At 34.0% G+C, this 25,989-nt stretch overlaps 3 protein-coding genes across 7 annotated transcripts in view; 1 reads left to right on the top strand and 2 right to left on the bottom strand.

The window, feature by feature from the left end:
• The window catches only part of LOC119642670 (neprilysin-2-like), a 46,758-nt gene extending 34,448 nt beyond the window's left edge, over positions 1-12,310 (bottom strand). Inside the window, exons 1-2 of one of the 5 annotated variants that reach the window (XM_038041896.1) lie at positions 12,144-12,310; positions 11,367-11,424 (exon numbers count right to left, since the gene is read on the bottom strand). In XM_038041896.1, coding sequence (XP_037897824.1) covers positions 11,367-11,383 — 17 coding nt within the window. In that variant the 5' untranslated portion in view covers positions 11,384-11,424; positions 12,144-12,310. Of the gene's footprint in view, positions 1-7,007; positions 7,924-11,366; positions 11,425-12,143 lie in introns of those variants that run through there. The other 4 variants (XM_038041898.1, XM_038041900.1, XM_038041897.1 and 1 more) reach the window with 4 other exon arrangements.
• A 2,409-nt stretch (positions 12,311-14,719) lies between these two features.
• Positions 14,720-20,663, top strand: LOC119642637 (pre-mRNA 3' end processing protein WDR33). Its single transcript, XM_038041834.1, has 9 exons — positions 14,720-14,978; positions 15,037-15,321; positions 15,384-15,653; positions 15,730-15,881; positions 16,791-16,888; positions 18,670-18,796; positions 18,863-19,096; positions 19,147-19,358; positions 19,424-20,663. Exons 1-9 carry the CDS (start codon positions 14,961-14,963, stop codon positions 20,506-20,508), a joined length of 2,481 nt encoding a protein of 826 aa, XP_037897762.1. The 5' UTR covers positions 14,720-14,960; the 3' UTR covers positions 20,509-20,663.
• A 763-nt stretch (positions 20,664-21,426) lies between these two features.
• Positions 21,427-25,703, bottom strand: LOC119642636 (A-kinase anchor protein 17A). The gene is made up of 6 exons (XM_038041832.1): positions 25,063-25,703; positions 24,535-24,995; positions 24,223-24,480; positions 23,195-23,402; positions 22,450-23,135; positions 21,427-22,386 (listed from the first exon to the last, which is right to left on the bottom strand). The coding sequence occupies exons 1-6, from the start codon at positions 25,261-25,263 to the stop codon at positions 21,522-21,524; spliced, it is 2,679 nt and encodes an 892-aa protein (XP_037897760.1). The 5' UTR covers positions 25,264-25,703; the 3' UTR covers positions 21,427-21,521.
• Between the last annotated feature and the right edge of the window lie 286 nt (positions 25,704-25,989).

Here is a 25,989-nt window from a genome sequence, read left to right as displayed (position 1 = left end):
TTTTATGCAATTCGACGATTGGCACCTCACAACAGCGACAGCCGCAACTGCGAATGCCTGTTGGGTTCGTTTTATGATTTGTTCATGCATTTGCTTGTTTTACAGTACTCAGTCATATAAGACTTTTCCAAATGCTTAAACAGATAAATTAAACTTTCTACTAAACGTAATTCAGTTATTTATCCTGAAAGTTAGCACAGTCATCGTTGGAGTAGTTCATGCAATTTCATTCTTCTGTTGGATTGGAAATGAATACTTATCGTGAATATTTACTATATGCCCCAAGAATGATATTTGAAGGCAAAACTGCGATGAAGAAGATAGAAGACTACCTAATTGACAAGTTCGTAGTCTCTCTAGTCATGAATTAATGACTTTGATCTCAGAAATCGGATATATGCAGAGGATGTTCTACTCTTTCCATCAGGAGTAGAGTTCAAACAACGAATTGATCATAGTAAGCAAGCAGTCCGATAAAATCGTGGAAATATTTTTGTTTGTATGTTAAAATCTACATACATAGCTATTTTGACATTGAAACACTAATGTTTTTAATAAAACAAAACAACTATTTATTTTAGTTGTAAATTACGATCAGCTCCTCGATGATGATGATGCGTTTTTTCGGCCTGAAATTAATCGAGTTATAACTTTTGTTACATGTAAACGCATTGGCAGTTGAAGACGGCCTTTGCTAATGTACATACTGAGCGTCAAGTGAATTTTTGAAAGTTTGAGCGGCACATAGAGAGAACTTCATTAAATCGGCTCAGAAGCTTACACTGATCAAAAATGTGAATTCTTGTGGTGCGTACTTCTGAATGTTACATACGAAATGGGGAAATTAATATCCGCTCATCTTTTTGGATTTAGAAACAGTTAATATTCGTGTCAGGTAAAGATGTTGCAATAAACACATCCATGAGCAAAGATTTATTGCAACGATTACCTACTCTACTAGCAAAGTTCAATATAAATTTCAATTTGTTCAGGTTTTAACAATTCTAAGATTTATATTTAAGTGTAAATGTTCTCTTTTTTATTTATTTACTTTCTTCAAAACCATTTCAAACGATAACTTACACGTAAATTTTAAGAAATTGTTAGAAACACTAAATATGCTTTTATTACAAAAGACGTAGAACGTCCTCGCCTTACTATTTAGCTCTTTAATGTTATATTACAAATACAACTAAAGAAGGATCATTACGCATCTATCAGGTGAATTGATATAAGCTTACAGCTTTATTTTCTTCATTCTTAACGCCCAATTTGAATATATGCGCAACATTGGGGGCACGTTTTGCTATATATCGCAAAACTCTTAATTCCTTTGAAATACAACCATGCGGTGCTGCATTTTACTGGTGCAAAAACACATTTAAATTTTAAAAAAATTCCCGCACCGGCAATTAGTTTGTTTGATTCGTAAATCTGTGCTTATCAGCTAAAAGCTCATTGAATTCATTAATACGATGTCAACTGTGAGGTTGAAACTGTTAGTATGCCATAAAATTGGAACTCTAACATTTGTGCAGCTAACACTTTATTAGGACATAAATTCAAACGGTAACCAGGCAGGTGTAAATAAGTAATGAATTTATGTTTCGATGAAGACTTTATACCCGGATTGTTTGCGTTCGTCATCCGGCAGCTCAGAGACCTAACTTTTCTCCTAAGAAGGGTTTTCAACTCTGTCTTCGTGTTGCAAGAACAACTTTGATCGAATTTACCGGTTACAACAAGTGTTCTTCGGAAGTGTTACTCAGTCTCATCGCGATGCATGTCATGAACACATTGCGCACCCAAAACAATTATTGCATTGCGCTCGGAAGGGTGACTATTGATAAGTTGCAGTTGTTTCAGTGACGTTACCTTTGGAACTTTCAAATCAACGAAAATATCTTAATTTCGTGCGTAGCGTCACCAAGGCAACTTGAAATTTTGATACATGTCGCTCGAAGGGTGGCATAATTAAAAACTCATACGGAATCGTCAATAGGCGCAACATCTTTAAGTCATTCTTCGAACTTATTAGGTGATATGTTAGCAACCAAATGAAAATTCATTGTTTAATTCTAACATCGATTATCAATTCTCAGGGCTAAGAAAGAAAAGGACACTTTCATTTTTGCAAAATTCGTCTTTATTCAGCAGCACGTTTCGCCAGCATTTAGCCGATAGCAAATCTTACACATTGCAACGATAAACCTGAACGTTACTTGCATGAAAGATTTATATAGTGAATCCATTTCTAACAATCGTAATATTGTTGTGTACACTTAGATGGCATTCATCCGCTTTCGTCTCCATAGGCCCGTTCGTCCGTCATTTGTTTGACTTTTTAAAGCTGCGGACATTAAAGGACACATTTAATCACTCAGTGATTGGCTAAAAAATCTTGTTACGAACAAGCACGGCCCGCAAGGAAGCATGCCTGCGAATGCTAAACGCGATTATATAACAAGAAGTAATTCAATGTTCGAGAGCAACCTGTCCCTGCATTCACTAAGTTCACCTGAACTAACCCACTAGGAGCAGTTTTGATTGACATTTTCCCGGTACTGCTTGGATGTCTAAAATCTCATCAAATGGTGTTTAATTTTTTTTTTTTCGTAACGTTTTCTTGATTAAAATATAAATAGGAGGAATGAATTTGGTCACCAAGATCACTCTGTTGAACTATCCAGGATGATCTCAAAAGTCGAGTGGTTTTTCATTGTTATAGGTTTAGTGTCACAAAATTAGTAAAACCCTTTCTTACGTAGGCTCTCCCTACAATTATCAAAAATTTCAGTATCTAACCTTAATAATTTTGGCTTTAGATGAAAGCGTTATGTTTCGTGCGAAATTTTTACTTAATAAAATTCAGTTTGAAGATTATTAAAACAGGAACATTTTGCTTACATACGCTCTAAAATAAGAACATTGTTTCGTGAAGATGATTAATCTGCAATGGTGCGTAATTGGATAAAAATACAAATAAAACATATGTAGTAGTATTTATGTATGGATTATATAGATTTATATGAGTTTTGTATTGCATACAAAGGTAAAACATAATAATGAGCAATTAAATAACCGATTTCTAACGAATATGCGTGTATATACGTGTATATACGTGTATATACATGTTTGTCTACTTAACTTACGTTTTTAAAAATAAAAATTAAACAGTTTTTATGCGTTCGTCGGTAAAAAGAAATCGCAATCATCCCATCTTAGCGAACAATGCTCTTAATAAAATAAGTTAAAACTAAATATATATTAATCAAGATAAAACAATTTCGGTAAGAACGTTCCGATCTCATAAAAATTATTATTTAATTCCTTATAAGAGCGAGGAATAAAATAGAGAAACAAATCAAATAAAAATCAATAAGAAAATTATTTTACTTAAATTTGATTTTATAAAAAATACCCCAAGAAAATGAAATTTCGATGTTCTATAATATTGGATTAAAAAATTTTTATTGTAGTATTTGTTGAATTTTTTTTTTTTTGTGTTTTAAAACACAGTTGTTCTCAATTTATGCTGTACTGTATGGGTGTCCCTTAGCTTATACCGCATGCAAGAATGTCCAACGCATTTGTCAAATGTGAAGTTGATAACTTAATTTTCGCGACCACACGGATGCTTACGCCGAACATTGCATAGACGAAGAGAGGGATGCTTAGATCGATACTGCATATGCCTATGTATGCTTTACCGTATATCCGTAGCTTTGCATATTGTAAAGGTTTTGATAAATTTGATGAAGCTACCTTCGAAGGTGTTTCAAGAAAGTTAATTTGCCCAGACGTAGAGAAGGTAAGTGCAACAATAAGGAGAACATCATTAACACATTTATATTTATGGAGGCATTTCTATTGAACTTTTTCCTCCTTTGTCAATGGTAAAGTTTGTTGGTTTGTAACGCATTTTAAATAGCATTGATGTTATTCAAAATCTTTAATAATTATTTTTCATTTTCATGCATGAGAACAAACTGTATAAATTTTATAGGTGTAGTATACAGGGAAAGAAATTTCCACAGTACAAAAATTGCACGCTAAAAATTGCGTTCTGCTAAAGTTATCTATAGAAAGAGACGCCCACCGTTTACGACCATAAACGATAATAGTAAACATGTAAAAAAAATTTAATTAACGAAATTCGCTCAGCCAAAAATTGATATTCGTTAAAAACGAAATTATTAACATCATGAAAGAACTTTGGTTTGAAGGCAACATATTCCTATCAATTACTAACTTCTTAGGGCTAAACCTTATAATTCTTTAAGGATAACCATCTTGCTATCGAATTACAACACTGTTTATGCTTAAGCTTGCTGCCTTCAGAAAAATTTTCGTAATACTCAAATTTTTCGTGTGGGAGGCATACGCTTTATTAAGTTAGCCTGATATTTTTTTGACTAGATTTGCATTTTTTACACTCACCACTAAATGATGGGGCATGCTCATTTTGTTATAATGCTTGCGCCCAAAAGGAAGCTTCAGACACCCTATAAAGTGTATATATTCTCGATCAGTGTGAAATTCCGAATGGATTCAGCCATGTCTGTCCACCTGGGTCGCTGTATGGTGTGTTGTTGACACTTCTCAAATTATGAAAAATAAAATGCTTATATTCTCCACATTCGCCTTAACCTTTATTGTCAAAAGTGCAAAATCGACCATGCCCACACAATAACTGATTCATTTTTCTTTTTTTCACTTTTACGGTGATCAGTCATATGTAAAACAAGACAGGAGGCCTAAAATTATTTTGTACATTCTTCAAAGGAAAAACTTCGTTATTTTTAACAAAAATATGATGGACACGACGACGTGTTCGACTAATTTTTGCTTAGTAATACTATATAAGTATCAGATAAAAGGACTTGAAAAAGAGAATTTGCTTGTCGTTACAGAACGATAAGCTAAGTGTGTCAATTCTAGATCAATTAAGGTGAACGTCGCGGCCCGGATTATTTTTGGTTAACAGTGAAAGATTTTTTAGAAAGAAAATTTTATCCCATTCACTTTTTTATAACCATAAATACAAGCATAGGGCGTTAAAGCTTTCAATGGTACTGGGCGTACGTATATTGATAAGATTGAATAGAAAACCCATCACATTCCATCAAATATGTGAAACGAAATACAATCATACAACAATATCTATTGCGAAATGATATAGGTGCGATTTCGTTACGCACTTTGCCTCAAGTGCAGAATGGAAAGAAATCGGAACGTTGTTTGTTTTAGTATCAATGAACTGGCAATTTCTTTTCGAAAAAAAGGTAATAATATACAATTCAAAATCAATGCGAATGTGACTATTGGTATTTAACAATTACGCACCCAAGCCAATAAATGAGTGACTGCTGGGTAATTTAAGCTAAGTTGTTCACAATCGATTTGTTATACTAATAAACAACGTTGCCGTATATGAAATCATATGGTAAAGTCGCTATGTATTCTTAAAAGTGAGAATGTATTTTGGTTGGCTGAAAGGAAGCTTTTAATATTCTTCACTGCAAATGTTGTACTTCTCGGCTTGATGTTTATTGTCAAGGTTGATGGTTGAGACAAATTCCCGTGCCAAGAAACCTTGCGCGCATAAACTTCGTCAAAGCATATGATCACTCCTTTCTTCAGGAAAATTTCACACGATACACCGTTGCCTATCCGGATGTCTTATCAGGGTTTAACGTGCGCACCTGGCACGAAGCCTTAATCGGACGGGTTGCCTACAACCATCGGCAATTAGTATAATTCAATTAGAGACCCCTCAGGGAGTAAGACAATCCTCATTGAAGGGGGCCTTAGTACCCTAAGGTAGCATTGCCTTTACAGGATGAAAGAGCAATCAATGGGGATTCTTATAAAAAAGTTTGCTTGCTTGGAGTTTCGGAGAAATAGCGAAGAATATGATGCCACGCCGCTTACACGATGCTTACAACTACAAAATGAAATCTTCACAAACGTGCAAGTAATTTACTTTCTGGGCATTCAAACCGTCAAATTGGAAAACCATCAACCGCGTGACGTTGGCTAGCAAGTGATTGTTTCTTTTTTACCTATAACTTCTCTTCTCCTTCTTCTATAACAGTGTGTCAGTCCCACAAAAATTGCTTCTCGAGAAGCAATCATTAAGTAAAATATTTTGAAAAGCGTTTTCGTCAATAAGTATTTATTTGAATTGATTTGTCAAATGTTCGTTACTTACTACAGAAATGAAATAACTCCCGCACTTTATACGCATATATTTGTTAAAAGAAAGTGAGGCATACAGATAATATATATATATATATATATATTATAAGTGCAAGTTCTTCTTAAATAAATACAAACACGTTTTTATTTGTTAAACAAGCTTAAAAAACAAATTTCACTTTTATTTGAATTGGTTTGCGGAGAGAGATGCAAGCAGTCTGGTCGTTGCAAGCATGATGATATACTCCGAGTGAAAAGTAAAGGTAGACGACGTGACAGTATCAACAACAACAATAAGAAAGCCTAAACTCGATTTTTTTCCATTCGACATATGAAAAAGATCAAATACATATAAACATACTTGAAAATGCATAAAAAAATAATAAAGTCAAAAAAATCCAAGAAATCACAATCTAATCGGCACATTGAAATGTATACGATTTGAAAAGAAAGTAAAACCGGAATAAAATGTAAAAAATTGTTTTTTTTTTTTTTTTTGAGTCAGCAAAAAAGCATTACAGCAATATTGTAATGCAATTATTCTTTTTTAAAATTTTTTTTTCGATTATTACGTGTTACAAATAGACGAAAACACATTTTGTAAATTTTACACCAAATATTGATAGAGAAAGTCGCGAATTTCGTCTGTTTTGTAATGCGATTTTTCTTCTTTTTTTTTTGTTCATTTAAAGTACAGGAAAGAAAAACAAGTTTTGCTGCGAAATATTTGAAATCGCAAACTCCGTCTGCATTGGATGAAATGGTTGAAGCATGTGTTCAAATCGTTTAAAAGGTTTATACATTACCCAGCGAAAGTGCACTAGCTCTTGCGGTTAGTCAAACATCCTCAATCAACCATACAAATTCGTCAGCCAGACTGATGAGGTTTGCGCCCGTCTATCTTTTCCTTCTTGTTCTATTAGTGTCTGCAATTGCAAGTATAACCGGAACTGTAATTTACACATTATATCCATTAGCGTGGAATAACAATAAGGGAAAAGGCTGACACTATTGTATATTTTACGTTTTTATATAGGCCTAACTATGTGCATCCGTCCCTCCATGCCCGTTGGTCTTCTTTTCTGGAAACCATACGGTTATTAAAACAAAATTGTAATCGAAAGCCCTATATAAAGCAGCCATAGATGAACACACCGATAGAAAGCTCGGCATAGGTGCCAGCTCTTTCAACAAAAGCGAACTGCTTCTACTTCCTCGTCATCGTCATGTCACACTTTAATTCTTTTCTAGGTTTACAGCTTGACATCTGCAAATTGTCCAAATTTTCATAGAAAATCGTCCTCGCCTTATGAAAAAATTTTTTTGTATATATGTATATATATGTGTCTGCATATACGTTATATATCACATTTATGTATTAATATCATACGTAATAGAAAACAATAAGAGTGTAATGCATAAATAAAAAATTGTTACTGATAACAACCTGGATTTGTCGTATATTCGCTCTCTTTAGGGTGGCTTAAGCCACAAACAATGTTGTCCATTCCAATCTTAACACTTCCAACTAGTGTCTGAACATTTAGGAAACAGTCACGTCCTGTTTACAAAAGAAAGTAAAAGCCTTGATTTGCAATTATTTCGACAAAATTAATACGACGGCAACTAAACTGAACGATCAAAGGAACCAACAAAATTCTCCAGTTTGGGAGAAAAAACGCAACCAACAGAAGGGAAAGTACTAACTAAATTTCTTATATTTCTTGTTATTGTGCTTAGAAAGGAACAACAGTGGTATGCCAAGCGTATCATTCCGTTTTACATGCAGAAATGGATCAGAAATCTCGTAAATGATAATACAAACATGCCTAATAACCTTGAAGCCCTGAAATGACAATTGCAAAAACTGAAATTTAACGTTGAAACTATGTATACTCTTTGCTAAAATTGATTTCGAAAGCTCGCTAGGCGCAAAAAACTTATATGTAACTTACAGTCTATAGAAAATATTAGTTTGAAACTCGGCGAAAGTTTTGGTATAAGAATTTCGTAAAACTACTATGGTGGGCGATCTAAAACCATAGCGAGAAGATCGTATAAAAATTCTAAACAGCAATGTGCTACTGTTATTATTTTTATAAGCATAAAGTGATTAAAATATTTCTTTTATTTTTTCGAAATGTTGAAGACATTCTTTTCTCTCAGTTGTCAGTATTATGAACGTTGTTGTAAGATGTTTCTGTTAGCAGCGTAATTGCTCTGATAAATTTAAAAACTCCTACATTCACATCAGATAGAGTTACTTTTAATGTCCTATCGCCCTATTCAATATTTTAACCGACGGAATTGACGAATCGCGTTCTATTTTAGAAATGAACACAATGGGCTATGATTTTTCGTTATTCCACACCAATGCGTATGGAATGTTTTAATATGAAGCAAAAGTGTTAAAAATTTTATCAACCAATTCCTTTCGTAACTCGTTTCACTACATTTGAAATAGTTAAAAAGCTAAAAGTTTCTAAAAATAACATGGAAACTTCACTATAACTATAATTGCGCATGAATTGCACCAAAGCAAGATTTTTTTATTTCTAAAAATAGCTCCAACAAAATGTAAAACCGTTGTATAAAGCATTAATTGCTTTAACGATCACAAAAAAAGAGAAATATGCTGCTTATTTCACGAAAATAGCAACGGACAGCAGACTAAACAATACAACAAAGTTACCAAATAGAAAAGTTATACTGGACTTCAGTGTTTACCCACCAACTTTGATAAATAGTTCCCGTTCCACAAATTTCTCTTTAATTATGATTGGGATAAAAGTCGCTGTGCAGATCGTAAGCTGCATTTTTAGCCCGGAGCACTGACATCTCTTTTTCGAAGTGTACACGTTGAATGCGAGCAAGAATATATGTACCAAGTTCCCATTTTTCATTCTCATTTGCAACTTTAAAGACTTTAATAACAGACTAATGTAGAATGAACTCAAGCTCTGATGTTAAGTGAGAACGCCTGAAGTGAACTTTTCTTCATATTACAAATTGAATGACGAAATTAGTGTACCTAGTGCATCCTTCGTCTTTTAGTTTAACAATCATGTAATTGCAAAACTTAAAATTGCAATAAATATCTATTTTTCTTTTTTCTCATTTTCTTAAAACCGCAAGTAAATAAATATTTGTATTAAAAGAAAAAATTACAATAATATAAAATACAAAATTATAATAGTACGCATTCAACAGATTACAACAGAATTGTTCGAAAATAAACGTAGAGCACCCTTAAAAGCTTATTAATTTAACTGAATTCATTTATGTGTTGGCTTGAAAATCGAAAAATTTCGTTTGTATTTTGCCTTTGGTCGGGAATTAATTTTGAACTTCTCTTTTATGGGTAAAAGTGACCTAAATTAATTGGAAAGGTTTCGTTAACCAATCCTTTAATGAAATAATGAATGTACAATATACGAAAGAAAGTACACCCTCTCTACTAGTAATATAACTGCTGAGTTACATAACAATGTTAAAATAGAAAAGAGCAAGCTCATATTTTTCTTTTCCTTTTTTTCTTTGACAGTTCTGTATGATGTCAGTTTTCTCAGTTCAGAACCTGTAAACTTTTTCATTCTTCTAGTAAACGCTGCAGCCAAATTTTAGACCTGCACTTGTTGGGGTTTCTTATCTATTCATAAAAGTTTGAGCACTTTGTTTCCTCCTTTTCAAATTTGATCTTTTTACTTCATATATTTGAGTCCTCGGGTAAGGAGATTCGATCCACAAATCCAAGGTATATATGAATATAGATAGTGTAATAACGCTGTACATACATATTTTAGATATTACATTTAGAACGGAAGAAAATTTCTTAAACATGCGGCTTTTGTTGAGCGGTTGACGGAGAACGTGACTCCACCAGAACTTTCAAGAACATAAGTCGAATAAAAGTTCCTCTAAGTCCCATAATTCAAATGAAGGCACCGCAAAGTCTAATAAAAGTACCACTAAGCGAACTAAAGGTAGCCTTAACCTCAATAAACGTTCACATAAACCAGCTAAAATTACCCCAAAGTGCAATAAGAGCTTCCCTAAATCAAATAAAAGTACCTTTAAATCCATTAAAAGTTCCCCTAAGCCAACTGAAAGCACCTATTAATCAAATAAAAGTTGCCCGAAGTCAAACAGAGATCAAATAGAACGTATGATATCATATGTGGAACCCCTCTATATATTACATGTAAAAATTTAGGACCTTTATGTATGTGTGTTACATTTGATGACGATGTATTCTGTATGAACAAATTTATGCTTACCGTGGTGAGTTTTTCAAAAACTTTGTTTCGTTTGTAATTTTGGTCACATTTGGGGTGAAATTGCGCGTACTTTGAAACCAGGAGTGTGGATTTAAACTCTGCAGTTTTCTTTTTTGAGTTTTTTGATCATTTGCTTACAAGAGCAAAGACAACGATGTACGAACATAAAATAAATATATTTCATAGGATAATGATTGACAATATATATAATTTATGAACACGCCCGTTGGCGGTTATTCCAAATGAAACGACATAGCTAGCACACTCCTATCATTCGATAAAGTTGGTTGAATGAATGTTATTCAAGTCCCACGAACCTTTATACTCTGATAATTGTCAATGATCGAAAATATCAAATCATCGCTGATTTTTTTCATCCTTTATTGTTATCCCTTATTTGTTTCAGAGGATTTGATTGTTCACTTGTCCAAGTTATTTTAACCGCCGCAAATTACCGTTAGTATTTGTAATGGCGTAACCATGACATAGCTATTGTTACACCAGGTACATTTTTGTGCTTCTCTGCCATTTCAATGAATTGCTTCGTACTCACTTAAAAAAATACCCTTTAGTTAAAGCAAGTGTTAAACAAGGCAATGTGATCCCAAGACTTAGTGAAAACAACTAACTACCGAAGGCTATACGCTTAGTAACAAATAATACAAGTAAGTTTGTTTATCCGAATCCTCCAACATTGTTTTGAATTATAAACGCCCTTAACATCTATTCACACAAAAGTCTGTACAAACAAACGCTCTAAGCCATATAAAGATTATTTAATGAGCTAATGAGGCTAGCAAGAACAGGTTTATACTCTTTCAATTTTCAAATGTAAAATATTCACAGAACTAATACTAGAAGAAACAAATAGATAAATAGACAACTTACTTGATAACTGTTTGCATTTTCCCTCCTTTGTTCTTAACTGTTCCACGATCTTCAGATTCTAAAAAAATATGTTTTTTTTATTAAATTTTTAGAAACAATTAAACAAAATGTTTTAAAAGCAAACAGAAAACTGTCTATTCTTTCATTAAAATAGACAGAGAGGAAACGCAAAATACCAGCAAAAAAGAAGAAGTACAAAACATTTGTTGAAATTATTTCGTTCATTTTCAAATTGAGACCAATTGAATAAAATCACATTGCACGGAGTTCAAGACGAGTCTTGATTGCTCATTAAATTAAAGAAAACTAAGTAAACGTATCAAAAAGGAGAACAATTTTCCAGGCAAGTTCTGAGTTGTTTTGCAAAATATTCGATCCCTGTTTCTAAACTACTCTCGCCGAGTGAAAATTTCCATATTTCCATTTTCAGATTATTTCCTTTTTTTAATTATGCACGAGTTGCGATGATACTTAAAACTTTAACTTAAACTTGTCGTTTACATGTCAATCCAGAATATATCTGAGCGAACGTTACCGCGAAAATTTCAATCAAAAGAAAAAAAGACGGATAGACGGACAGGTGGACGTGTCCAATTTAATCCCAAATCATTAAACATATACAACATATAAATTAAATTTCTGGTTGTTAAAATTGAAAATTAATTTAATGTACTCCTTGGATAGCGAAATGAAAACATTACACACAACAACTTTTAAAAAAAAATAAAGAAACATCCAAAAAATACACAAGCAAAAAATAAAATACTATGCACATACACATATAACAGCATGCATAGACAATCAAACACCGAAAACCGTTAAAATATTTTAGCACAAGCACGTTATAATGGTTGCGTTTTCAACGGACTATTAATTAATTCCGTTAATTCCGACCATACGCTAAAACTTACTACGATCAACTGTTTTATCAAAATCAAAGCATTGGTTTTATATGAGATTTGCCAACCAAAAGCACGAACACAATGCTTGCCTCAGCAACGCACACATGCAGCTTGCATGCGTTGCTGAAGCGCATTTGTATGCAACGCAGTCCAACAAAAGCGACCTTCATTCCACAAAATCGCCTGACTGGAACTAAATTCATCACACGCACTGATAAAATGAAAAAGATCGAATTTTCGTATTATTTCGTAAACGACGCAGCATTTCCTCTCTCTTTTCTCCGGATTCTATTATCATAAGACAAGTAAACTTTCAATAAAAGATTAATAAAAGAAGAAATGTAATCGAAAACTGACGCCTCGTTGGAGGGTGCCGTTAAGCCCCACCCACTCGAATCCAAAGGAAGTTAACGCAGTGGTATAGGCCACCCTCGGCTTACCTAATATTGCGAAAATGCATGGCAGCTTATAATGCCATATGACTTTAGTTGCCTTGACAAACACATAATTGTGTACCCCTGTGCTGTTTTTTGTTTGTCAAAAACAACGCACGCATAAATTTTAAGACTTCGGATTACCGCAACTCAAGCTACACACAGCACTTTTTAACTACTTGTAACCACGATCAATTTTATTTTTGCAGTTCTTAAACCACTCAAAACGCATAATGCAAGCATTGTGTTTCGCGCTGAACACATGTAAACGCATACTTAATCTCACTTTCGCTTATGAAGCAACAATAAAAAATGTCAAATAAAACGATTGAGAAAAAAGGCCCAAAACCTCTGCTCAACAGACAAACGAACAAATGTTTACTTTATCAGTATCAGATTGGAAATTTTAAGATTGATTCGCATCATCATCAATACATATGCATTAACGTTTGCTCACTTATTGCAAAAAATAAGTTATTAAACGCTCATAAACATTTGCTTATTTTACTAACGTAAGCGTTTATGACAAGAAATTTGGTTTCGATTTTGTCATTCATCTTTGCAGCGGTTTTTTTTTTATTGTTTGGCTTTGTGTTTCTATTGTTAATTAAATATAAGCTAATTATATTAAACCTCTCTTAATTTTTCCCTCTCCCTGAAACAATAAACACATATAAATCTGCTCACGTTCAATTTGTTCAATTTTTTATCAACCAACAATTTTTATAGTTTTTTTCCTGCAATCGTTAAGAAGAAGAACAAAATTATTCAACTATTCATAGCTTTCTGGTAAAAGTCTAGAATTTCCCGTCGCAATGCATGGATTTGCATGGTGCTCTGTTAACAATGCATAGTTCTCCGTTACCAATGCGCGGTTCTTTGTTTGTTTTTTATTTACATTTAAATAAAGTCGAAAAATGATTTGCGCTAAAGATTATTTTATATGCAAATTTGTTTAAGATATGGTTTTTCTTCATCCTATATCAATCATATCCACATATATCCAGACCCTCACTTATATTACATTTTTTTCTGCCTTGCAAAAGTTCCATTAAGCTTCATAAACATCTATGTTCAGTTTTGGTTTTGCTTTTTTTTTTTGTTTATCTTCTGTTTCAATACTCGTGAATTTATTTAAAATTTTATTAATTTTTTAATCTGTCTCCAGTAATAAATCAATATTATTATTACATTTTCCAGGATTTTTCATTACATCCTTTTTTTAAATGTTTGCATTCATAAGTGGCTCTCTTATTATTGCCCTTATTTTGTGTAAAATTACTATCAAGCTTGCGTGCTTTCTAAAATCAGAGTAAAACGAACTTAAACAGCCCATTGACATGCTTGACACATAAAAGTTTGTAAGACCCTTTAATTTGTTCTTAAACAACATTGTTTTCAGATGAATAAATCCATCCTTTTCCTTCCTTTTAGTATATTTAATTATATTTGTCCCTATCCCTTATATCCTGTGAGTTATTATTATTAAAACAAAGATAATTGATTAAATGGTACTTACTTATTAACATCCCCACGGCAAAATATTATTATTAAAATATTATTATTATTATAATTTTATTATATTATTATTATTATATTATTATTATATTTGGTAGCCAAAAAAATTTTTTAAACGTTTAAAAGGTTGCTTTTTATTGGTTTTTTTAATAATATTTTGCCGGGGTGGCGTTAATACGTAAGTACCGATTAATTATTAGCGCTTGTTCGAAATCATTAACATTTTGAACGTAAGATCATTGGCAAGGTATAAACGAAGACGAAACTGTTTGCATACAATTTTTATGCAATTTTTTGCTTATTTATATGGGATTTTTGTAATTCTTCAAGGCAAAAATATCGCCTAGTGCCAAATATTCAAAATAGAATCATTTGCATTTCGTTCCTTTCATAAAAAACTGTTGTTTACATCGCGCACGACAATTCGCTTTAGTGTACAAGATGACAGCAAAATTTTTAAAACGCATCCAACTTCAAGTCATAACACCTCTATCAAAAGAATCCTAAGAGGAAAACTTTTACAAATTAACTTCAAGTAAATATAAGAGAATATTGATCAACTAAATAATTCGTAAAAAGTTTAAACAAGTACAAATGTTTAAATATACCATCAAAACCAAATATTTCAAATGAAACCGAAACAAAGGAGAAAAGCTGCAAGCAAATAAAGCCAATATAGAGGAGTCACGCTAAGGGAAAGAATAAACAGAAAAATACAAAAAACTTAAGAAAAAAAGGACATGGAAAATAACACAAAGGTAGGAAAGCTAATTATTGTCATAATGTTTTCTTATGAAGTTTAATGTTTTGTTATAGGTAAAATTGGATCAGCCCCCGCCTCTATTGTCTGCACCCTCCGCCTTGGCGACTAATGTTAGTATACCACCGCCAATGTCGGGTAGTTCACATGGTAGTTATTATAGACCACATTACCACCACGGTCATCATGGCTCAAATAAATCATATTTTAAACCTTTCAATCCGGGAGGGTTCCAAAGACCCTATCAAATGAGCCAAGATGATTTCGACGGCAAACGTTTACGTAAAAGTGTAATGCGTAAAACAGTTGACTATAATGCTTCAATTGTTAAAGCAATAGAGGTGAGTTGATAACATGTTGCGAAGCTATATATAGTAACATTTAATTTTTGTAAACGCTTAAGGCTCGTTTATGGCAACGCGATCATAGAGATCGTTTTGCTTTACAACCAGAGAGCATATATGTACCGGAATTATTGCCGCCGTCTTCGTATTTGGACAACCCTTCAAATGCGGTAACTACTAGATTCGTCAAAACTGCCACCAACAAAATGCGTTGCCCCATATTCACGTTAGCTTGGACCCCTGAAGGTAGGCGGTTAGTAACGGGTGCCAGTTCAGGCGAGTTTACTTTATGGAATGGTTTAACATTTAACTTTGAAACCATACTGCAAGTGAGTAGAAATTTTGAAAATTATTTAATTGCAGTTACTTATATTGCTTTTTTTAATCTCTTTCTTAAATATTTAGGCGCATGATACCTCTGTACGTACCATGGTATGGTCGCACAATGATAGCTGGATGGTTACAGGCGATCACGGTGGCTACGTTAAATATTGGCAATCGAATATGAACAATGTGAAAATGTTTCAAGCCCACAAGGAAGCGATTAGGGGAATAAGGTATAGATTGTTAATATAAATATTTTTCGGTATATTAATATTCTTTGCTCGCATTCTATTAAACAATTTAAATAAAGATTTTCGTTAGGACTTCTGGTAGATAATTAAAAGCTTAATAGGGATTTAGCTTTATCGAAACTGGTGTGTAGTGACTGTTTGTTCTAATAATAAAGTTATTCCATATTGAATAGCCTACCACCAGTGAATCTTAAGAAGTTCGTAATAATTATCTGCAATAAAATGCCAAAGACTTTTGTTAATTTATTAAAGAAAACAAGAAAGAAAAACAAAACCAAACATAAATAAAATATTAAAAACTACTTAAGAGATTTCTGGGTTATTATTTGCTGCGGCCCTAAACTATTCAAAGCCTTGTCATCATGTGGCTTCTCTCCCAGTGTCTGTACTATTTCACTAACTATATGCTCAAATTTAAGTAAAATTTCAATTAAGATAGCTTCTTCAGTCTGGAGATGGGATTCAATATATTATTTGAAATAATTTTTTTTGTAAAAAAAGAAAAACAATAAAAAAATTTTTTTTCTATAAAATAACCAAAAAGTATTTCTCGTCTTTTTCTTTTAGTTTTTAAATTAATAATAAAAATTATTTCCAAAAAAACGAGGCTTTGGCGTTTTTATTATAAAATGACCCTAGGATTTAATTTTTACATCCGTTACAATAAAAATAATGTTACAAAACTATTTTATATTAATTCTTGACTTCTTTCTAATCTTCATCACAATTCTCTATTTTTGGAAATTTTCATGTTGTTGTTGTGTTCTGCAAAATAAAACAAAAAAATAAATTAAATTCATATGATTGCTTGAACAAAAATAAACGAAAAATAACACACTGATCACCGGCCGCTCCTATTTGCCGACGCCACTCAACGTTACTCAACAATAGTTTTAGTCCAACGGATAATAAATTTGTTAGCTGCAGCGATGATGGCACCTTGCGCATATTCGATTTTCTTCGTTGTCAAGAGGAGAAAATTCTGAGGGGTAAGTATCGGTTTAATTTTCCTTTCTTTAGCAATCTTTAAAATTGTCAAGTAGGATGCAAGTGCAAAAATTGTAGAAATATTAGGACGGTTCATAATCAAAACTAGATTATAAAATTTGTCTGTACCAAGTCGATCGCCTAATCAAATTCCCACAATTGTTTTCTAAAAACATTAGGAACGAGAAAAATATACCTTATTGCGTATATAAGGTGTCTTGAAAAAACGATTTGGACGCAAACAGGTATATGTTAGTAACCGTTCAGATTTTAAGACTCTTTGTACCGAGACTACTTTAAGAGCCTTTCGCGATGCTTTTAAAAATAACCATGTTTGGGAGGAGTTAACACTATTAATACCCATACTTAATTTATGTTAGGAATATTAATAGCTTGCATATGTAAAATTTTCTTTTGTGGATGACCAAAGCAACTTTAAATATTTCACATGACACCGTTTCTGTTTTAAGTCAAATAGAGTCCTTTTGCAAACAAACCGTTTAATATCAATCAATACTAATAGAACTCATTGATATCGAAGACGAAACTTAGAAAAACTAAAAGAAAAACAGCGATGACTAAAATTAAAAGTTTCCGTTACAATGAATCCATATCAAAACTTAAACATAGACACTTCTATTAGAATCGGAGCGCGAACAAACAGAAAAATAATGGCTTCGGATAATTGCAGAAAGATGTTAAGAAAATTTGCAATTGGTCTTTTCTTGAGTTATGGAATTTTTAATTCCATGTAAATCCTATTACAACAATCAACATCTACGCATCTAGAAAAAGCGTAGGAACTTAAGAGCACTGCGTATACTTCTCAAAAAACTCCAGTTTTGATTTATGAACGACTCAATAGTCGGCATTCTTGTCAGCTATTTAATTAAGGCTTCCGATATAATGCTCGAAAAGTTGATCACGCCTTAAAAAACGTTCCTACCATACACAATTGTTTGAAGTCAAAAAAATATTTTTGCTAAACATATTTTTTAATAAGTAAAAATATAGCTGGGCATGGCTGTGTAGCAAAACGGCAAAATAATTTTCTGAACTATTCGTCCTTGGGGTAAAACACGTCACAGCAACATATTTCACGAAAACGTATAGGAAATTGCAGGTTTGCACAAAATACATGGACAGACAGATAAACAAGCTCAAAACGATATAAAGAAGGGTTTTGAATCAGTTCGCGTAATAAGAGTTGGATCTATGGTACGGTTTTCTTTTCCTTGCAAACGTTCGCTTGACCTTAACGAACCTTGTACCACAAGTAGTGCAGGGTACAAAATTTTCTACAGTCAGAAGAATATCTTTAAAGGAAAAATTTTACAAAATATTCGCCGCTCACAACAGATTTAATAACGTCAAACTACCAATCAAAAAACACCGTTTAAATCAAATCTTAAAACTTTTATGTTTCTTAAACATTTATGCAACAACTGCGTGGCGCACTGCAGGAAGTTAGAGAAAATGTTTCTTAAAAACGTTTTCCCGATATCGTTTCGGAGAACTCGACACAGTTAAATATTCTTCTACATAGTTTAAAAACCCTAGCGACCGTCAAAAAAAGTGGAGATATGTATTTTCTTGATTTTCTTGTCACATTTTTCTAGGAACTTGTTAAATGTCACTGAACAAAATGTTTGAAGAAGACAAAGATTGGCCATAATTAGATTTTTATATTCCGCACTCTTAATAAGTTAGATCAAATTAAATTTTCATTTTCTATATTAGGAAAACTTATAACTTTCATTGACAAACTTTCATTTTCAACTAGGCCATGGGGCGGATGTTAAATGTGTTCACTGGCACCCACAAAAAGGTTTAATCGTATCCGGCAGCAAAGATAATCAACAGCCCATTAAACTGTGGGATCCAAAAAGTGGAGGAGCCTTGGCGACTTTGTAAGTAAAACTTTTGAATAAAAAAACACGCTAGGGCTTTTTAACAAAGCATTCTCCTCTTACAAGACACGCTCACAAATCGACGGTAATGGACTTAAAATGGAATGATAACGGTAACTGGCTGGTCACGGCTTCCCGCGACCATTTACTCAAGCTTTTCGATTTGCGTAATTTGAAAGAAGAGACTCAGGTGTTTCGCGGGCATAAGAAAGAAGCTAGCTCAGTATCTTGGCATCCAATACATGAAGGTCTGTTCTGTTCGGGTGGTTCAGATGGTGCCATACTCTTTTGGAATGTGGGGTAGGTTTTTGTAATAAAAGAAGGATTTGTATAAGATCTTACGATCCTAGAACGGACAAAGAAATTGGCGGCGTTGAGACTGCTCATGATAGTATCGTGTGGACTTTGGCTTGGCATCCTTTGGGTCATATATTATGTTCAGGCAGCAATGATCATACTATTAAATTTTGGACCCGTAACCGTCCTGGTGATATGATGAGAGATAAATACAATTTGAATACCTTGCCAGCCAGTTTGGCCGCCTTAGATGATTGTGAATATGGTAAGTATAAGGAGTAAATATTTTGTCTGCTGAGAAATTTAATTGCAAAGAAATTTATCTTATAGATGATGCTATCATACCCGGTATGGGACCCGAAGATAAAGTGGAATTTACTGAAAGCTTAACGGCAGACAAAGGCTTTATACCCGGGCTGGATTTGGATCCTTCTAAGATGTCTTCTAAGGAAAGCGAGAAGAAAGTACCGTATAGTAAGCCCATACCGCGTAATTTTCAGGCACAGTGGGCAGGCAGCAGACGGCCTGATGATAATTACGAAGATGTAATGTATGCACCGCGTGGTGAAGTACGTCATGATAGCAGCGGTTTGAATCCTCAGCAAATTAGTGAAAACACAATAGAAGGAATGTTGGCTAGTGGTGTTTTAACTACGATGGACCCTCAAGCTATAGTAGGCATTTTGGTTTATGGTCGTTTCATACGTGTCCACCCAGATTCGCGATTGATGTTGGCCGTCCGTCAGGGGCGAGATTATCTTAATAAGTATATCGATGCAGGCAAGTTAGAAGAACTGAGAGATGTAGTACCAGCGCCAGAAAGGTCGCGTTCCATCTCACCAACCCTAGAGATACGCGAAAGCTCACCGCCTTCGAAAAAGTCACGATTTGAGCCACGCCAACACAATCCGCAAGCGGTGTTTGTTAAGGAATTGTTGAGTTTGAAAAAACCATTTTTGCCGGCTTTGCTCAATTTGAAAACACAATTAAACCAACAGCAGCAGCAATCACTTCAAAGCACAGAAGAAATGAAAAATCCAACTCAAATGATTTTTCAAAATCAAGTGGCAATGCCGGGTTTTCAGAATCCTTGGGTGAATAATGCCAATAATGTGAGCATCGGAAATGGGGGAGGGCCATGGAATGGACCTAATAATGGTACAAACCAGGCAATCAACCAGAACGGCTTAGTGAATCAAAATGGTTTTAATGACAATTCCAACAACAACGGAGGTTTTAACAATTTAGAAGGGTCAGATTTCAATAATGACAACTGTAATAGTAACAATAACAACAATAATTCCAGTTATTCCTCAAATGAACGTAATCATAACAATAATCACAACAATCGACGCAATCGTCGTAGCGGGCCACGCAACGACCGTAATCGCGGCCGTAACAATCGACGTTTTTAGAAAATTTTGTTGCTTTAGCTTAAGATTTTTTGCCTCGTTTGTTTCTTTTTACGGTTAAACTGAGAAGTTTAAAACTTTGTATTTAATGTGTAAAAAATCATGAATTTATATTTCATCCTTCAAACATACACAATCATTATTTTTCACGGTTAGTTTGTTTTGCTTCATTTATATTCATCTGTCCACAGTCTTTGCTCCCACTAATTGTAAAACAAAACCTGCGAATTAGTCTCCACGTTGTATTTCAAATGACATATAACGAAAAATTTTGGTTCATGTTTTAAGTATATTTTATTTTAACTATCTTTAAGGATTCTAAAAATCACTAGTTTCTGAAAATAAATAACAAAATTTGAGGAGAAAATGATGGAATATTTCGAAGTGATATGAGCGTAGATATGTACCGATGATCATTATTGAATTGGAATCTCATTATAAGAATAAGTAACAGTTTTTACTTGTTTCGAAGTTCTAATAATCTTGGGCCTAATAAAACTAAACAGAAAATTAGTGAATATCAGTTATAGTGACACTTTGCACTTGGGGACCCAACAACCGTACAATCGAGGACAATCACTAATTCATAAGTGTAGAGCTACTATATAAATTTCGAAAGGTAATTTTGCAGTTTATTCTCTACTACGGGCGTCCAAGATTAAAAAAACTCGAAGGTGCGATTATAACTTTCCTTGCCTAGGTATGTGTGTGAGCTTCAGTTCACAGTCTGCTAAAGATTTTCTTCCTCCTTAAAGAGCTCCATCGTCCATATAGAACGGGTTAACTTACTAAAATTTTTGTGGTGTGATGAATGCAATATTGTTAAATGTTACCTTCTGTCTTTAGCAATCTTCTGAATGAATCTAGTAGAGGCTACTTTCCTTTTTCAGAAAAAAATCGATTTTTCACAATTGCAAACCTCAATCTCGCTTCTCACCCTTACAATATAAATGTTTATTTGCTTTTCTTTTATATTATCTAGATGTCAAAACATTCTATTAAAGAAATCTGGAAACTTAATTAGAGTTTTCAACCTCTGCTTCAAAAGAGTGACGTCGAGAAGAGGGACGGCTAAAATGTTTACGTAAATGCCCTTCATCTTCTTCATCGTCGCATCCTCCTTCCTTTGAAGAGTCCTCTTTGTCTTGCGCTGAGTTAGTCACGGAAGATTCATTTGCCGAATGCTCTGCTGTGCCAATACCACTTTCACTAGCTGATGCCCGTAACATAACGGCCGTAATAGCGGCATTGTGCACCAAAACTTGCTTGTGCCGTTTATTAAAAGTCTCTTTAATTTCGCGTTCTTCCTCACGCATACGTTCTTTCATATCCTTTTCAATGGTACGCTTAATTTCTTCTGCAGAACGCACTAGCTTATCAGAGTCTATAATTACCTTACGTTTAGAAGGGGAACGGTGACTACTGCTTCGCCGAGACCAAGAACGCCTCGAACGTGCCGAACGTGAATGTGATCGCGAACGCGTTCTCGTCCTAGAACGCGAACGATTACGAGTGCGTGAACGCGACCTTGAATGGGAGGACGAAGAATATGAACGTGAACGACGGGTGGAAGCTAGTTTCTTGTTGATCTTTTCAGGGGGTTTATTCGATATCATTTGTTGATTGGGGCTTTTGCTACGTTTATCTTCGCGAGATTTCAAGCGCGACTTTGAATGTGTACGCGAACGTGAGCGGCTGTACGATCTTGATCGAGAGCGCGTATGCGATCTGGTGCGCTTAGAGTAATGCCGATGACGTGAGCGCGTGCGACTACGTCTATCACGTGAACGGCTGCGACTATGGGAACGCGACCGTGTGCGTGTACGCGACCGCGACCGTGACCGACGGTCTCTGGAGCGTGTACGAGAACGCAAACGATTCCTATAAAAATATTACATCGTAAATACAATATATTAGTTAAGAGAGATTAATTTAATGCCTTGCCTTCCTCTCGCATAAGATTTGTAGTGATAGTAACTACTACCACCGCCTCCCCCATCTTCATCGTCATTGTAACGTTCATTATCGCCATGATTGTAATGTTTGTTGTAGTAGTGGTTTGAAGGGTAATGATTATCATACCCCATACCGCGACCGCGACCTCTGCCCCTAATGCGCATTCGCATTCTTGGAGCAAAGCTGCGATAGCTGCCTGAAACTGGATATGCGGGTGGTCGATATAGATGAGACATTCCTGGAAACATAGGCGGTACGTAGGGGAACATTAATGATTTCATCCACTCGCTAGCCGCTTCTGTATTGTATGGATTCGCCGTCGCTCCCGTGGCTAAGGCTGCTACAGCTTTAAAAGGATTCATAGGTTGACTCTCCGTACTGGCAGCAGCATTTGTTGAAGTATTTGCTCCTGCATCATTTGTAGAGTTCACTTTACGTTTGCCATCACTTTCATCAGCCGACTCCTCAGATGAACCCTTCGTCTTTTTACTTTTCAACAATCCCATAAGAGGAGTTTTATTCCTAATGTCTTCAACTTTGCGTTTTTGTTCCATGAGCAATTTTTCAGTAGCTGTTTTGTATTTTTCCACTAATCGTTCACGCATTGTATCTTTTTGCTGCTCTAATTGATATTTTCTGGAAGTGCTCGTACCATACTTCGCGAGATGTTTTAACTTTATATATAAGAAAAATAATATAAAATTATTTTTGCATTTTATTCCTCCAAACCAACCTTCATTCGGTCAAACAGTTGCTCCAAAATGCGTATACTTTCCAACTTTCTTTGAGCTATCATTAGTTTACGTTCCTCGACTCGTATTTTTTGCGAGATTTCTATTTGACTCTTTTCTTGTATCCTTTTCAAATGTTTCTCTTTTCGTCGCTCTTCACGTTCCCGCTGTCTCTCTAGTTCGGCCAATTTCTCTTCCTCTTGCCGTTGCCTGTAATTTTTTTTTTCGTTTGGTTGTTTCTTTTTTGAAGATTTTTTCATTCATTTTTATAATTTTTCTTTTTTTAAGCATGTTTCTTTGAGAACATATTCTTAAGAATTCTTTGTTTATTTCATATGCGTGAGGAAACATTTTCTTAAAAAAATAGAGGAAAGAAAACTACGAAATTTTATAGAATTTTTTTTGCGTAAACCTTATTGACATAACGAAAAAAGGCCAAAGAGCGAGTTAACATTTGGAGCTAATGTAGCGGGCATATTTCTATCTTTGTTCTTTTTTCCTTTTTTTTTTTATTATTTGCAAAACTCAACGCAGAACTTAAGCAAAAGGGCATGGATGTGTATTATATTCGCACAATCCGTAGCGAAAATTTCGGACAATGTCCATTTTCATATTCAGAACTAATAATGTATTTGCTAGGTACCAATACGAAGTCATACGATTACTTGAAATTGCGAAATTTTAATTTGTATGAAAGTCAATTATTTCAAGAATTCAATCATCAGTCACTTCAAACCAAAATAAATCAGCTGAACAATGAACTGTTGAGACACAATTTTTAATTATACGTAGCAATTGAATATGCCGCGCATTGCGTTCATGTGAACAAGGCGCTGTGAAAAGATTTTTCTTATGCGAATTTTTCTACGCAGTCTTTGGCCATTTTCAAGAAGTCCCATGGAGTAGCGGATTTGCGCCATACATATTTGTAAAGCTTACAGGAAGAAATAATGAAAATTTGAAACCTTACGCTAACAGTGGGTATAGAAGTGGGGAATAATGGCATATTAATAGTTTAATAGAGGCAAACCTTTCGCGTTCCAAACGTTCTTTTTCCAACTTTTTCTTACGCTCTTTTTCTTCTTCGTCAGCCTTTACTTTAGCTATTAAACGCTTTCGTACGCGTTCACGTCGTTGGTTTTGACCGTCACTCAAATGTTTGGTGGTATCGAAGTTCGCACTAATATTAACGGCTTGAGTTTTGTCGACAAACTTTCGTACCAATTTCATACCTCGAAATTCATCCATTGCACGCACAAACCCCACATATTCATCGAACTGAACGTATCTAGAAACACAAAAGTTATTCGCAAAATGCATTTAATGGAAACAACAAACTTACGCTTCAAATAACACATCCTGCTCGAAACTAAACGTTTTCATGCCGTTAATGTCTGCATTCATTTTATTACGATATGGGTCACAAATAGGTATGTCGACACAGCGTACACTCCCGAATTTTTCGAATATACGTTTAAAAATGCTTTCACTTGGTTTAGCATTATCCTCATGTTCGAGATGACGAGGGCAGAACCATTTAATAGGCAAATGAGATATGTGTATGGTATCAGGACGTTCGCCTGCTTTCATTTCATCCATGTTACTGGCATCCCGAAAGAAAGAATCCCAATCGTGACGTGTGGGAAAATCATCCTTAGATTCAGAGGCTCTTACACGAAATGATTCATTAAAACCAGGTAGTTTTAAAGAAATGCCATCCAAACGATTAATAGCTGAACGTAAACGTGAACGTTCATCTAATTCAGCTTCAAATCTGATAAAATCTACAGTGCTTTTGGAAACCTAATTATTAAATAGGAAACCATAAATTTCTTTGCGCTTAAAACAACAACTGACAAAGAAAACCAACCTTTAGCACTAAAAACTTATCTGGCTTAAGAGCGAAGCTCAACTTTTCCATAATATCCAAATTAGAGATTGATTTGCCGGTTTTATTCGAGGGTAAAGCCACTGAGATGTTAATCTTGGCCACCGGCTTGAGATAAAGGCTGTGCGGCAGATACAAAGGTATGCAGTCTGCCACATATTGTATGGTCTGAATATTTATCATTTTTTACATATATTTTTATATATAAGTTACATGAACATTTATGTTATTATTGTTGCATATATATATAAATATATCGTTTTAATTGTTAAGTTTCATAAAATCCGCCCAGGGTGGGGTTATTAGTACATATAAAAGAAAATTTACACAAGATTTAAGAAAAATGGAAAAATATATTTCAAAAATGATATCGATATTCCTAAAACCTAAATGAAAATAAAACCTAACGCCCAAGTGAAGATGGTGTATGTTAAAATCCTAAAAATAATATTATTCCTATAAAAAGAAAATAGTTTCCTTTCAGCCACTCGAAGTCTTAAACAGATGTCCCGTAAAACGAAAGTCACGTTTCATTTGCGTTTGCAAATTGCAATTTCTTTTGCTTCGTTTATAATTCTGCACTTTTGTGAAGTTTATTTGTCTATATTAATATTTTTCTTAATGATTTCCACCAATTAGTTTCGTTTAACTTTCAAAAACTTTTTATTGCTCTACTAAATTTATGAAATTTCCACTTAGGTTAAAATTTTCATTGTAAGTAGAACAAGAAAGATATTAATAGAGACGCCACCACGCAAAAAAAATGCCCCCCCATGCCTGGGGAAAACATTAATTTATACATTTTTTATTAAAATTGGTAATATTTTAAATTATTTTATTTATTTTATATTATATTGTATATACATAACTTATAATTTATAATATTTATAAATAAGTGTCTTTCACATG

Source organism: Glossina fuscipes, unplaced genomic scaffold, assembly GCF_014805625.2.
Source record: "Glossina fuscipes isolate IAEA_lab_2018 unplaced genomic scaffold, Yale_Gfus_2 238, whole genome shotgun sequence".
In the NCBI taxonomy this organism is placed as follows: Eukaryota; Metazoa; Arthropoda; class Insecta; order Diptera; family Glossinidae; genus Glossina; species Glossina fuscipes.
Note: the sequence above shows the minus strand (reverse complement) of the source record. Positions and strands in the feature narration are given on the sequence as shown.

Coding starts and splice junctions, on each gene's coding strand:
- LOC119642637 (XM_038041834.1), top strand. Junction 15,654..15,729: donor ACTTTGAAACCATACTGCAA/GTGAGTAGAAAT, acceptor TTAAATATTTAG/GCGCATGATACCTCTGTACG. Junction 15,882..16,790: donor GAAGCGATTAGGGGAATAAG/GTATAGATTGTT, acceptor ACTCAACAATAG/TTTTAGTCCAACGGATAATA.
- LOC119642636 (XM_038041832.1), bottom strand. CDS start 25,263: ATGATAAATATTCAGACCATACAATATGTGGCAGACTGCATACCTTTG. Junction 23,136..23,194: donor AACTGTTTGACCGAATGAAG/GTTGGTTTGGAG, acceptor TTATATATAAAG/TTAAAACATCTCGCGAAGTA. Junction 22,387..22,449: donor AAATCTTATGCGAGAGGAAG/GCAAGGCATTAA, acceptor ATATTTTTATAG/GAATCGTTTGCGTTCTCGTA.